The sequence below is a fragment of the Capra hircus genome, chromosome 6 (assembly GCF_001704415.2).
Source record: "Capra hircus breed San Clemente chromosome 6, ASM170441v1, whole genome shotgun sequence".
Lineage (NCBI taxonomy): Eukaryota > Metazoa > Chordata > Mammalia > Artiodactyla > Bovidae > Capra > Capra hircus.
In genome coordinates this window covers 40264023-40279731 of record NC_030813.1, presented here as the reverse complement: position 1 = coordinate 40279731, position 15709 = coordinate 40264023, and the positions used below count along the sequence as shown (strand labels likewise).

The window sequence follows — 15709 nt, the reverse complement described above, 5'->3', positions numbered from 1 at the left end:
CTGTTTTATCCTTTAGTCCTTAGAGACATGGGTTTCAGTCAAAAATACTGAACATATGAAACTCTATGTTGATTTCAAAGTCCGCTGCTGCTGCTAAGTCGCTACAGTTGTGTCTGACTCTGTGCAACCCCACAGACGGCAGCCCACCAGGCTCCCCCGTCCCTGGGATTCTCCAGGCAAGAACACTGGAGTGGGCTGCCATTTCCTTCTCCAATGCATGAAAGTGAAAAGTGAAAGTGAAGTCACTCAGTTGTGTCCGACTCTTCGTGACCCCACGGACTGCAGCCTACCAGACTCCTCCATCCAGGGGATTTTCTGGTCAAGAGTACTGGAGTGGGGTGCCATTGCCTTCTCTGTCAAAGTCCGCTAACCAAATACAAACTGTATATAAAATACATTCCGCTTCAACAATCTCTGTGGAGTGAGAAAGACTCCTGCAAGTTCACGCCCAGCTGAGAGGATGCAAACTTCCCTGTGTTGCTGAAGACTGCTGTGCACAGCAGGCTTCAGGTGTTACAATGACAGAATCAGGGAAGGGAGAAACAGGTGGTGAAAATGTTTTCAGTCATTAAAATAGAGTTGAGTGGCACCATGTGTGTGATGGGATTCCCTTGTAGCTCAGTTGGTAAAGAATCTGCCTGCAATGCAGAAGACCCAGGTTTGATTCCTGGGTTGCGAAGATCCCCCCTGGAGAAGGAAATGGCAGACAACTGCAGTATTCTTGCCTGGGAAATGCCACAGACAGAGGAGCCTGGAAGTCTACAGTCCATGCAGTCACAAAGAGTCGGACACGACTCAGAGACTCAGCACAGCACAGCATGTGTGTGATAGAGAAATTTAGATCCTTTTGTAAGAATTTTGATACCTTAGCACTGGTATCTGCTTGTGCGTCTGTCTGTGTGTGTGCATATGTGCACATACAGCAAATGATTTTATATACAACACACATACATGTAAGCAAATATCAGCATTAAGATATCAAAATTGTTACACAAAGATCTAAGTTTCTATATCTCTAGAGTTAACAAAAGAATGTCAAGTTTACTTTCAAAGGTGAACTGAAAAGAACAGATTTGTCAGGCCAATGCATTAAAAGAAAAAGTTGTTTAGGTCACTATGTTGGCACCAGAAAAATAATATTAAATTTCAGCCACCCATAAGTAAAATAGTTTTTATTTTTTTAAAGAAATCTCAAACATAATTAACAAAAAGTAGTTATCTTTTGGAAGCTGCTCTTGCTATTTGGATTAACTGGTATTAGTGGGGGAAGCCGAGAAAAAAGAGGACCATATAACCACATAACACTGAGAAACAAATTTTTTAAGTTAAGTGAATTTCTTCATCACAAGATGCCTTGGAGATTAACACACAAACGTCCACTGCAGTCACTGCAAGGGATGTCTTTCATTATTTCCTGACATATTTGATTACAAAACTTTGCTCTTACATCCCTGCAGAGCACACTTTATGAATCACTGCTTTGAAATATAATATATACAAAATAATCAGCAGAGCCACAAATACAAGGCACTAAAATAATACATGCTTGAGAACGGGGGAGAAGAGCTCTAGTTAGAAAAGATCTAAATCTGAATTATCTTATAAAAATACAATGACAGCAAGTACCTTGGAACAGATATCACACTGATGATATGGAAATAACATGTATTTAGAAATAACTAAACCTCTAGCAAAACATGTTTACTTATAGTTTAATAGAGTTATTCAACTTGATCATTCAATTTAGAAAATAAAGCAATATCTTGACTGTATTATTACTGATTTGTATCATTATTTTCTCTTTAATGTATGGTTTTTGAACAGAAAAGAGCTGAAGAATAACATCTGTCCATTTTAATCACATTCCAGTATACGTAGAGTTCCTCTTTTGTCCCTGTGTCATGTTTAACTTAAGTCCTTCATCTGACTTTGATCTAGTATCCCATCTCAGGCAACAGGGTGATAGCCAACAACCCAGAAATGAACAAAAAGTAATGCTGATAACAATGGCACTGCCCATTGCGTAACACTTCATTGTAAAACTGACCAGAATAAAAGAAAAATTCTTCCGAGACACGTTCATGTGGAAACCTTGCCCTGAAATAAGCTGAGTGATACACTTTGTGATTTTTAATGTAAGTATTGTAGCTACAAGTATTAGTCTCGTTCCTCCAAGCTGGTTTTTTTCAAACACACTCTTTGCTGCAGTAACTTCCCAGTGTCAACTAAATTCCAGAGGATTACATGGTGGGTGGGGAAAGGAAAAAAGGTATTTCCTTTTATCAAATATAACTATGTTGCTTTCTCATTCCATCATGTTCCTCTCTGTAATAAAAGAAGAATCCAGGGTGGTCACTTGGAGTACCTGACTAACAACTTTTCTTGAAACTATTCATTAGGTGTGGAATTCATTCTCCCTAAAGAGAAGGAAAGAAAAACCACACCAACCCTGAGAGGGAATCTGTCTTTCAGAAACAGACTCCAGATTTCAGTCGCCTTCAGGATATTCAGGCTCTATACAATCTAGTCTTCTCAAAATATAAGGAAAATTAATCGTCCAGGGTGCACAATGCTTTTAGTAGGGTGAATTACAGAAAAGGAAGGTACGGGCTCACAAACCTGTTAAAATCAAGATTATAACACAAATACGAACATAAAAATCTATGTCCACCATTATTCTTCCTTGATTTACCTTGTTTATTTTTAATTCATTTCCTCATGCTCTCAGTTGTGATGTTTGAGGGACAGGTGAATATTGAAATTACTTCAATTATATACCATTTACCTCCTATTGAGGGATTATCATGTATCAGGATGGTCACTGCATAACCATCAAATCTCCTTCAATTTTTTTTAAACCTAAGCCTTCAGACAATTAACATGTAATAGCAATGTCATGCAAAATGTAAGCAGGTTATATTCGTTTAACACAGAAACTGCTTTTATTTTTCTTTTTAATTGCTAATAGGAAAGAGAACAATCTCAAAATCACTCATCCACAATTTCCTCATCTAATTCCTGGCTTATTATGTGAATAACTCTACCATTACAATTCTTACAAGTAGTCTGAAGAGTTCTCCACACATTTTTGAAAAAAGAGCGAGAGCAAACTTTTTATGTATTTTTATTTTCTCTTCTTTCTTCAGTTATGTCTGAGCATTTCCTAGAGACCAGGAGAATTATGAGTGTGAAACTCGTTCAGTCATGTCCAACTCTTTGCGACCCCATGGGCTACACAGTCCATGGATTTCTCCATGCCAGAATACTGGAGTGGGTAGCTGTTTCCTTCCCCAGGGGATCTTCCCAGCCCAAGGATAGAACCCAGGTCTCCAGCATTGTAGGTGGATTCCTTACCAGCTTAGCCACCAGGAGGCCTTATGCTAAATTCTTGTCCCTCTTTTATCTGAACTACCAAATACTTTTACAAGCCAAAAAAAAAAAAGTGTTAGTCACTGAGTCCTGTCCAAATCTTTGAGTGCCCATGGATTTGTAGCCCACCAGGCTCCTCTGTCCATGGAATTTTCCAGGCACAGATACTGGAGTGGGTAGCTATTCCCCTTTCCAGGGGATCTGCCCATCCACAGATCGAACCCAGGTGTCCTGCACTTCAGGAGGATTCTTTACCATCTGGGCCACCAGGGAATCCCAAAAAACTGGTCCTCAAATCAAATCGGAGAAGGCAATGGCGACCCACTCCAGTACTCTTGCCTGGAAAATCCCATGGATGGAGGAGCCTGGTAGGCTGCAGTCCATGGGGTCACGAAGAGTTGGACACGACAGAGTGACTTCACTTTCACTTTTCACTTTCATGCACTGGAGAAGGAAATGGCAACCCACTCCAGTGTTCTTGCCTGGAGAATCTCGGGGCAGTGGAGCCTGGTGGGCTGCCATCTATGGGGTTGCACAGAGTCGGACACAATTGTAGCGACTTAGCAGCAGCAGCAGCAAATCAAGTACCTTTGCTTAGCATCCGCAGCTAGTGAATAGCAGATTCAGGAATATAACTAGTACGTTTTTGGACTTATGATTCACGTCGTTTTTATTTCATTCCAAATTCAAACTATTGTTAGTGTCTTTTTCAGGCTTAGTTCCATCAAGCATTCACTTGGAAAGTGTATCTTAATTAAACTGCACTAGGCTAAATGCTATATATAAAACAAAGACAAATATAAGACAGGAGTCTTGGCAAAGTTAACACACATTATTAATAGAATATAATACCCAAGAGCACATTACATGAGGCAGGTAATAAACAAGGTAGCTTAAATAATAAAAATCAAAAAATAAAAACAATACTGAGCACTATTATCATACGTCATATTAGGCTTTGTTCATTTAGTGAATAATTTATTCTATACAACATTCCCATGAGGTAAGTTCTAACCATCATCCTCATTTTATAAGGAGAACCAGGGCACAGGGCAGGAAATTGAGTGCCATTCCCAAGTTTACCCATTAAGTGATTCAAACTCTGGCAGTCTGAGTCAACAGTCTTGTACTCAGAGCCACTACAATATAATTAATGATCATAGAGGTAACTAAAGCAGTTGAGAAAGGTTTGATAGAGGGGGTGAGGCTTACACCCTATGCTACTTACAGTCTATGTTACTCTACACTGGAAGCAAAGAAGGAGTCCAAAAACGTGCTGGGAATATCCAACCACTAACAGGAAAATCTGCTTGCCTGGGACAGAACATATATGTTGTGACAGACATGAGAAAGCTAAAGTGGTAACGCAGAACTGGATTGTCCTGGGTATTGAAAGTCAGGCAAAAGAGTTTTATGCAAAAGGGAAGTTAACATTTTAATTACCTAATCCCCACAGAGTGGACGAGAGTATTTCTAGATATTATATCTTCCAATCTCTTGCATGCAATGGTTTCAATGGAATAACTACCAAACATATTTGTTACATACAGTAAATTGTTTGCATTTAGATAAGTTACTCCTATTTTTTAAGAAGCAAACTTGGAAACTTTATCTAAAATAAATCCTGAAATCCTTTTCATTGGTTTCAAGTTAGAGATTCTAAATAACTAACGCATAAGATTTTAACACTGACTTTTTTTCAATATAAGAGCATATCATTGCTTTTTTAACGTGAAAACAATATATTTATCTGTTAAATGAAATTTCCTGTGATTTCTCTACATATTTACTCTTCAAACATTTCTGAGCATTCACAAAAGAGCTGTTTCCCTAGCTCTCAGTATCCCCATTTCCAACCACACGCACACACACACACATAGACACGTATCTGCACACAGTACCTCTTTGGCTCGGAATTTCAACTGGTATAAGGAACCATATCATATAGAATATACCAATCATCTAGTATGTTAAGGAACCAGATACTGTCACTCTTCTCTTTCTCTTTCATACTTTTTAACTTCTGAACACTTTATGTTTTGTAACTACCTCAAGTCAAAAGGTGGGTATATATAAAGGAGATAACATTTAAAGTAATATTCCTACTTAAGGGGTTTTGTTACTAGACTCTGGATGGAGAAACAGCTTTGAGAAGGGAGAAAAAAGAAAAACTCAGTGTGAGTTAAAAGAAAAAAGTTTTAGAGAAATGCTGAAACTTGATAGAAGTAGGGAAAGCATATAACATTGTACAAAGTGCCTACGTAATGCTCGGTAGTATTTTGTGAATGAGAATATAATTCTCAGTTCAAAGCAGGGCTTTCTATTAAGAGATTTTAATAACATTCAATACTCCTTGCAGTCTCACCATGAATAATACAGAAAGCAGGTTTTATCCTGAGGCACTTGAATTTAAACTTTAAAAAAATGGGAATAAACATTTTTAGTTTCAGTATGAATAAAAGCAGTGTACTTAAAAAAACTACACTATAATGGTATAATCATTTCTGGAAAAGTTAAGAAAGATTTCACTTTAATAGCAAGTAACTTAGTAAATATTTTAAAGTACTTCATATATTCGAATATGAAGTTACATATCTAGATAAAATGAGCGGAGTAACAGATATAAATTTTAATAATAATTTTAGAAAAAGAGTGTACTGAGTATTCAGCTGCCCTTGACAACTGCCCTATATTTTCCAAGTTTATCAATTTGTCTCAAGACCACTCTTTTTTTAGGTAACTGTATTTATTAAAGATCAAGAATAAATGAAGGCATTTGATAATATCAATCTTTCAGCAATTAATGAAGTTAATTTGAATTTTCATACTAATGCTCTCACTCTTTCTACTGTCTATATATAAACCTCTTGCGTCATATGATAGTAATGATCTCTAACTAAATAATGATGTTAATATAATAACAGTGTACCTTTTTTGTCATAAAATTTGCTTGAAAATGATTACCTATTTTGACACTGATTCTTAAGACAATGTAACTACAGTGTAACTTGAAAGATGTATAATGCATATAGTTAGTATTATAAATGTATTACACTTCATATAAACTAATTGGCAGTTTCAAATGTTTTACAGCAGAAAGTTTAGAATGTAAATTAACTAATATTCAAATAACAGATGTTTACATAGAAACAAAGTGTTTAAGACATATTTTTAAGATCTGAATCTAGAAACTTTTTAAATAAGCACACCAGATTTAAAATGTAATTTAAATTAATATTTTAAGAGAGAAAGGGTCAAGGTTAAACTGTTTGTCTTCCTTAAAAAGTGTATAATGTCTTTTGTGTCTCTACTAACAAAAAAGAAATCTCAATGAAACTCGGATATTAAAACCTCCCAGGAAACCAACAATAAAAGCTGCTAAGAATTTCACAACTTTTTTTCCTTAGGTGTTAATTAAATGATCATTTAACACTGCAATGTAAACACAACATTTTCATCTCCTGACAGCACAGCCTATTATAAATCTGGGGTAATAAAAGTCTTGGTGTTAATGCTCTGAACCAAGTTCCCACCACATTCTAAGATGCCTTGTCGTGTCTAAGGTTAAGCATCTAGACACAAAACAAAGCTTGCTCCTACTCTACTTCCAGTGTGATTTTCCCATCGCCCAGTGACCTAGGTAACACTTTGAGCAATAAAGAATAAATTTAATTTCCCCAGCATTTTGTGAGGATTAGGAACAATTGTTGGCTTGCAATGACTTTTTATCCTTGGATTCTTTTCCTCCAGAGCATTCCTCTGGTCCTAAAAGAGAATTCTGATGGTTTAAGACATAGAACAAACAGAACTTTAAATTAGGCTTTTTTCAATCAATTGGAACTGTTGGAGGGGAAGCAATCAACCTTTCTCTGTGCTGTTCTCAGCTATTCACATACTTCAAGCTTTAATCTTTCACTAGTAGAAGAAACCTATCATGACGGGGCAAAGCTATCTTCCCATTCTGTTTCCAGACTTATTTATTTCTCTTTTCTTTAAGTTTTTTTTTTTTTAAACACTTAAATCAAGTTGCCCTACTTAGCTGCTCACATTCATTTGGGGACATTTCAAGAGGCACAGATGTTCTCTTAATAGCACTTCACTCCCCTATGCTATTCCCTAGACCACAGGTCCCACCAAAGACTGGCCTTTTCACTCTTCATTTCTTCCCTCTCTAGAGTTTAAGTTTACACTTTTGCCCCAAGTTTCTCATATTACAATTTATCAAGCATTTTAAGGATAATTCTCTCTAAATAATTTCTTGATAGCAAGTAACCTGATTGTGGGTAATGAAGAGGACATACACCACTCTCATCTGAGGGCAAAGCTTATGTACATACAAAAAGAATTGGAGTTACAATACAAACAAAACAAAAATAACTTCTGACTCAAACCTATTTTACTATCAGTCATCTTTTAAATCCAAAGCACTAAACAGCTTGCAATTTGAACTGCATTTTGACAAAATGCTTAGTCTAAAAATCCACCGAATATCACAATGCGGCTTACGTAAAGGTGGCAGAATGCTTCACCGGTCAAATCATACTTCGAATAAGCTCAATGGAACGGTTCTCTTACATTGTTTTTAAACTGAAATTTTAGTTAGTGATAAAAATGTACTTTAGCAATGCAATAAATCTTCTGAATAACTTCCAAAAGAGTTTATCTATGCCTTAAGGAGTTTACTCAGCATTTTCTAACTGGTTTGTATTTTTCCTTCATTTTGTTAGTTAGAACAACACATCATTAAAACAACAATTTAATAAGTGAACTAACATAAACAGTTCCTGAGTCACAGCCTCTTTTTCTATCCTTGATTCATTTTATATAAGAGTTTTAAAATTATGTGACTCATCAACTGGAAGCAGGTAAAAGATCTCATTAAGAACATTCGGGCTGTAATATACCTTGTGTTGCCAAGTAAGGAGAAATGGAATGGTGCAAATGCACATTTTATGCTAATCTGCAGTGTTAAAAAGTTAATGTGGTTACACTTATGCACATGTTATTACACTGAGAATAAATGCAAGAAGAGACACGAAAGAGAAACAGATTTTCTGACTGTGGGCAACTTGCTAGGACATCTGTGTGACTATTACTTTATCCTATTTTACACTGAGAGGAGAACTCCACAAGCATCATTTCTATCATACCAGAAAGTTGACAATGTTCTTTTAAATACAGAATCTATATTGTGACTTGATATATTCCCAGGAGATAAATGTCATTCCTATTTTATAGGAAAGAAACCTTTGCTCCAGAAGTGTCCATTGATTTACAAACATAGCAAAGCACTTACATCTGAGTAGGCATTTAAACACTAATATTTTACAATATTAGTATATATATTTCTCACAAAATAGATTTCTTAAAATGTAATGTACATACATTAAAATTAGCTCAACAGAACTAATACCTTATGGTCACTTATTCCTAGAAATAATACTTATATAAACTTCAATCACTAAATTATAATCTTGAGATTGCAGCAACAATTTTATGATTTACAACCAAATTTTAAAATATTCCCTCCTGATATGTGTTCAAAATCTTTTTGACATGAAAACCATACACTTAAATTCATCTTTCAAAAAAACACACTCAGTCTCCATGAACTCTGAAGGCTTTAATCTACATATTACAGGTCAGAAGTTAGCAATGGCTGAGGCCCACAAATGCCACATATTATGTGGGCCACACACCATCGCGGTTTTCTCCTTAACATGGATCACAGCATTCACAGTATTTACACTCACTGGCAAACCATGAGTATTTGCTGGTGGAAACAGAAACATTTACATTTGGGGAAGCAACTATTTAAACAAGTGCACTTGAGTGGGAAAGACCCTCCTGCACTTGACTTTCCTATGCCAGGAACTATGCTGTGGATTTCACACCAAAAATTCTACTCTGGCAACACCAGAAGCCTTCGAATTTCTGACGTTCTCCAGCAAAAGTCTTCTATTAGATCCCTTTAAATTAAAAACTTCCCACGGGAGGCCTGGCAAAAATATCAAAAATAATCTTAATCTTCACTGTTTTTATAACTTCTATATCATACTATTGCACGTTGATTTAAAAACAAAAACACAAGTAAGCCCTATTCAATGGCTTGCCTTTTTTCATGGCAAGAGATAGGGGCTACTCTGAAGTGTGTCCAGGTCACAGTCTATGAAGAGTTTGGTCTACCTCTTAGAAACGAACCTTTTGTTATATAACAGTAATATTTTAAAATGCTACTTATATATCTCTGCTTTTTAAGTAGCAAGAAGAGAGTCCCTTGGACCCAATAATAATTAATAAGTTACTTAATAAATAGTAAGGGACTTGGGGTTTTTAAACACTGACAGTTAACACTTTCTTAAATGTTATCTCTCATACAGGTTCTTTGTTTTCAAAGATAAAGAATCAATCTGTTTCCCTTACATAGGTATCAGTATTAACAATACAAACAGTGTATCCTTGCATCAAATGATGACACAGACACACCATCTTGAAGAACTTTTATTCTCTGCATCTGAAGCTTTCTGGCAGTCTCGGCACCAGAGACAGGAGGCAGCTATGATGACAGCTCCCTAGATGAGTAACGATGTCGATCTGGCGGGACAACGGTAACCGTGGCAACTGTAACCTGCAATTCCTGCATTACCATTGTTGGATTTACTGTGGCAGGGGCCAAACAGGCCAAGAGTAAAATGAAGCAGGAGACTACACACCTGACACTCTAGGAGCCCACACTTTCATCAGAGCTGGCAGGAATCAACTCAGGAGGAATTCTGACACAGGCACCACGGTTGTCTTCTGCTTTTACCCTTGAATCCAAGCATCCTGAGACTTAACTGACATCAGGGAACAGGGACAGGGAGTGGGGGGAGGGGGGTGTGGTGGTAGTTTTATACAAGTATAGTATTATAGTAAATTAAGATATTTTTGCTTAGGTGGAAAACATTACTTTGATTTTTCAGTGCATACCAATAGACACTTCAATGTTTAGAAAACCTATGGGAATAAACATTAATGAACCAAGGTATCCTTTAAATTTAATTTGGTTCCCCATTATTCATAATGTCTTCCCAGTGTTACTATTTGCTCATTCAAGTTACAAACCCTGAACCCAACAGAGATTTAATTCAATACATCAAACACTTACTGAGAGCTTTCTAAAGGTCAAGCTTTATACTAAACCCTGGGGATATTTAAAAAATGTGTTTGTAATGCATGTACAGCAGTATTTATATGCATAATTACATAAAAAGAAAACTAATCTATTAACAATTGACAAGTATACTAGTGGTTATATCTGAGTGGGGAGATCATGAATAATTTATACTCCCACTTTTCTATTTTTCTGAATTATCTAGACCTTTATAACATTAAGCATACTTACTCTTGTAACTCCTCAAAACCAAAATCAAAAGCCAAGGCTCCTTTTATAAGAAAGGAAAGGAAAGCAAGGGCAGCTTCATCATATATTTGTTATCTTTCCCAAACTGATTTTTATTTTAATAGAAATTAAGTTTTCCTCTTAAAGAATTGCAATAATTATTATCAAAAAGGCAATTTGGAGAATCTGAGATCCTATCTGACAGCAAATGAATTGTGACCTGACCAACTGAATTTATTGCTCAGAATCTGTTTGTCTCAGGTAAGGAGTCACTAGGCCATAAAAAGAGTTCTTGGCTTTAAAAATACTACTTATAATGTTAGATAATTTAGTGGCTCCAAAGCTCACTAGGGAAACACCACTTGTTAACCAGAAATAAAGAGTTTTCATTTAAAGAAGCAAAGAAAATGAATCACTGGAACCTATGTATTTATTTTCGTTTGTTAGCTTTGTTTTGTCTCAAGAGATACAAGTGAAAAATGAGTTTCTGCAACATGGTTTGGCTACTTAAGCTTATGTTAGAAGTCTGGGTAAATATAATAATACTCAAGGAAATAAACTGAAAACCACAGAACAAATATTTATAACCAAATGCTTAACCACAGAACTACCAATGAAATGCCTCTCTAATGAGCGTAGATGAGTAGCTGCAAACTCAGGCTGAAAAGTGTGAATCACTCACTGGCAAGTCACCTTTAAGGTTATACTTTTCAGGAAGATTTGTGTATGCTACTCATAAATTTCCATCATAATCAGCCATTTCAAAAGTCACTGTACTTCTGTCAGTTAACCTACTCTGAATTGCTCAGAAAATCATGTTCTCCACTCTTAATAAACTATTAACAAAAATGCAATCCTGGTTTTGGAGGAAGAGCCAAGTGAGAGGATGGAGAATCTCCATAAGTAAGAAAACTATGTACTGTCTCTTTTAACCTCCAACCTATGGCCCTTCACTTTTCTTTCTTCTTTACTTACACTTTCCATCTGTCAACAAGTGCTTGTAATTTTATTACACTGTCCTGTAGTTTATGCAGAGTTGGTATTATTTTACAGAGTTCTGCTAATGGGCTGGATAAATGGTAATGCTATTTAAACTAGTCTCCTGCTCCAGCAAACACAGCTGCAACTGTACTACTATTTCTGAGCAAACATCTTGACCTGAACACGGAGTGCTCTCTCAACCCGTCCAAAGAGAAATTGGAGCAGACAGCAAAGGAAAAGCATATTTGGCCGCTAGCAGCAACTAACCGTGTCGAATCATAATTCATATACAGTGTACCCTCCTTTTCTTTTATACTGCATTTAGAATTTTTAAAAAAAGCATGTGTGCTTCTTCACCTGGCATCTCATTTCCAGCCAAGAGTCAAATGGTGATTATTCCTTACAGAAGCACAAAGAAAATCTGTATAATGTGCAGTGGAACAGACCAGATTTAATCTAAGCAAACAATGATAAAAACCAAACATCAGTGTGTGAACTATAAAAATAAGTAAGTTTTTCATCGATTACTCATCCAGAAACAACAGTATTAAGTAATGGTAAAATATAAAATAAGTTAGGAAAAGAACTAGAGATAATAAATTCTAAATTTATTTCTTTCATGAATTCTAGATGAGTATGGCTCCACTAAATTATATGGTAGGGCAATTGTGTGTGTGTGTACTCAGTCACTCAGTCGTGTTTGCCTCTTTGAGATGCCATAGACTGTAACCCACCAGGGTCCTCTGGTCACAGAATTTTCCAGGCAAGAATACTGGAGTGGGTTGCCATTATATGGTGGGCAACAGTAGATCACTTAATATGCAAATTAGCCACCAGTCAAATTTTCCCTCTCCGAACATACTGCTTGTCCAAAATCCTGTATCCTTTGTCCTGTCACTTATCCTTCTTGTGAAATAAAAGTTCATTTTTAAATGAAGATTTTAAAGGACAATTTTTGCATGTAGATTTGTGCAGATTTTTCCATCTGTCAGAACATTTGTTTCGGGTTAGCTACTAGGCACCTGTATCATATGAAGAATACTTGAACTTGAACACATCTTCTTAGAAATTAAACTAGCCAGGCTGTTAACTGCACAAGCTTTTGTTCCTTTATTTATTATATACTCTTACTGGTGGTTGTTTAATTCAATTAGTGATAATCATCATAAAAAATTGGTCACAGGTAGCTGATGACTTTCCTCTTAAGAAAAAGATCATGGTTAACCAACCACTACATCTAATTTGGGGGAGACAACAGTGTCTCAACTCAAAAGAAGATAGATTCCTGTTTTCTGAGACAGAAAAAATGTACACCTCTAAGTTTTCATGGGTATCCAGTGCCTATGTCTGGTGTCAAATCCCAGGCAATAGTGAACATAAAGCCATCAAGCTCTAACTTCAGGAAAATCAAAGCATCAGAGTCCTCACAGACCCACATCAGAAACAAAATTTTATCTTCCATTACTTTCCAGGGGAAATCCTTTGACCCAAACAGGCACATTATAACTCATTTTCTAGCTGCCCGTTTTCCCCATTTTTTAACATGCTTTTAACTCACTAGAAGATGTTGCCTTAGAGTTTCATGGGTTCTGTTTCTTTCATTCACTTAAGGATATCAAGTTGTCTTCTTCCAATAAGTAACTTCATAAGGTTATAAAATCACAATATAATGTAAGTGAAGACACCTTGGCCCACTACATGGTATTGTCAAAGGAGGCAAATGCTAAACAGAACATGATCTGCTGATAGGGGATTCTGCACTAGATTATACCACCCAAAGAAAATTAATCCAAATACTTTCCAACTAAAAATCAAACATTCTAGTTTCTCAGGGACAGTGTTAAAGTGATTTCCTACATTTCCCCCTCTTCAGCTTAATAATTTTAATTCTAGCTATAACAATCATTCCATTTAAATTGTATTTTCACAGCCACATAGAAAACAGACAATTTCCTAGACAATGTGGACTGTTTTATATGCACATTGTTAGCATAGCAGTAAATTAATTTAATAGCACTCTTTGTATACTAGCTTTGAAATCAATTCTTCAACATCCCTACAATCAAAAAAAAAGTTAAGGAAGAAAGTAGAATACCATTAAAACCACTTCTGTAGCCATTCTTGGAAACTAAGTATAAATAATTAAATATAAATATTAATTTATATTCATACACATAATGTTCATAACAGCCTATATCCAGTGTCTTTTGTAAAAATAGTCTTTAGAGAATTCTTATTAAAAAGGCAGTCTCCAGGTTTCTTTATTTGATTCTTTTAAATTTATCTAAATTGAGCCAATTAATCAGCAGGGAACACAAAGCAGAAGAGAAATACTGCTAGGCGACTTTGGCTATCCTTACAGGAATAGCATCAGGAAACTCAGACTCTAGAGACAAGACCTGGTGTGTAACTGGCTCTACCTTTGCCTGCTGGGAAAATTCTCTCCACAGTGAGCCAAGGTGTCAGGAGGCCCTAACAGAGATCCTAACAGAGATACAATGTGGGGGAGGGCTGTGGGAAAAGATCCTTCCTACTTCTGGAATTGATAACAACAATACTGAACTAGTAGGTTACAAAGCTTCGGCTACAAAGTCAAGGTCGGAAAAGCAGTCTCCTCAATTTCCCCACAGGCTCCACATGTGGCACTTTGCAACCATCCAGGTGGAAGCCAAGCTAAGCAATTTATTCTGTATATCCCAGTGATTTTTCACAACATCTGCGAACATTGATAACCATTGCTATTAATTTCCCCAACGCTTCGCAGCTTATCTGTACAAAATCATTCATATGGCTAAAAACCTACTTGTAAGAGCTGTCAAAAGCGTGTTTTCACCACTGCACATTCGGTCACTGAACAAGCATTCCAGGGAGGAAAAAACTGATTCTGCCTAAAATCCACATTACACTTCTTCCAAAGAAATACTTCCATTAACAGTCGATGACATATTTGATATGAAACCCTCTACAGTCATTCATATCGCGGAGTTTGGAATCCTGGCTTTAAAAGGAAAATTTAAGAGGAAATTTACAGTCCTCTATAAATACTTTATAATAGTATTTCCAGACTAATAAAGACTACTCGAGTATAGAAACAATATGAAAAGGCAGACGTTAAGAATCCCAACTTTACAAGAACACACTTCCAAGTTCCTCTGAGAAGGAAGCACAGTGGCGATCTTTCCCTTCAGAACTTAATCAAAAGTTTCCATAAAGAAGTTAGGTAAATCTCCCATCAAGACCAAAAGAGAATAATACAACTGGAATAACACATACACGAAACAGTAAATGCTAACCAAATACAAGAACTGGAACCACTGGAAAATCAATCATAAGTTTGAAAAAAAGAAAGACAAACTTTTAATCCATTAATCTACTGGTGAATAGATTCCAGGAAAGCACAAGGAAACAGATCCAAAATGCATTTAATAAAACGCAAGGTACTACACAGAGCAACAATAACTATTTCTGTCTACTTACAGCCTGTATAGCTTCGAAGTCCCAAGAAACAGCAACTCAGGAAACAGCTGAAGGTGATTTCTGTTTAAACGCCTTTTGAGAAAAACAAAAACAAAGCATATGTTACATAGTAAGTACCCAACAATGAGACTGTGATTGGGTAGTGTCATGCCTCATCCTGTATTTCAGAAAGAATGAAATAACATTCAAGAGAATTCAAGCATTACAAATCAAAAGTTGGTTACACCTTTTGTTACAAGATTCTTTAAAGCAATTTTCCATTGTGCTTACTCAGATGATGGTTACTGGGGCCTAAACTCTATATCCACAACCCTTGCAACATCAGTCAACCAGCACAGACGCAATGAAAAAGGCTTGTGGACTCATTTAGCGAGTATGTACGTTTAGCGAGTTCAACATACAGCAGAAATACCGTATTAAATGGTGTCCTAAAATTATTCATATTCTGTCCCAAATGACCTAAATCTTCAGCCAAGTCACTGAAGGGAGATAGAAATTTCA

At 36.2% G+C, this 15709-nt stretch overlaps 1 protein-coding gene across 2 annotated transcripts in view; it reads right to left on the bottom strand.

The window, feature by feature from the left end:
- Positions 1–15709, bottom strand: part of SLIT2 (slit guidance ligand 2) — a 402031-nt gene that overhangs the window by 370380 nt on the left and 15942 nt on the right. For both annotated transcript variants that reach the window (XM_018049329.1, XM_018049330.1), the window contains exon 4: positions 15209–15280. In XM_018049329.1, coding sequence (XP_017904818.1) covers positions 15209–15280 — 72 coding nt within the window. The remainder of the gene's footprint in view (positions 1–15208; positions 15281–15709) is intronic.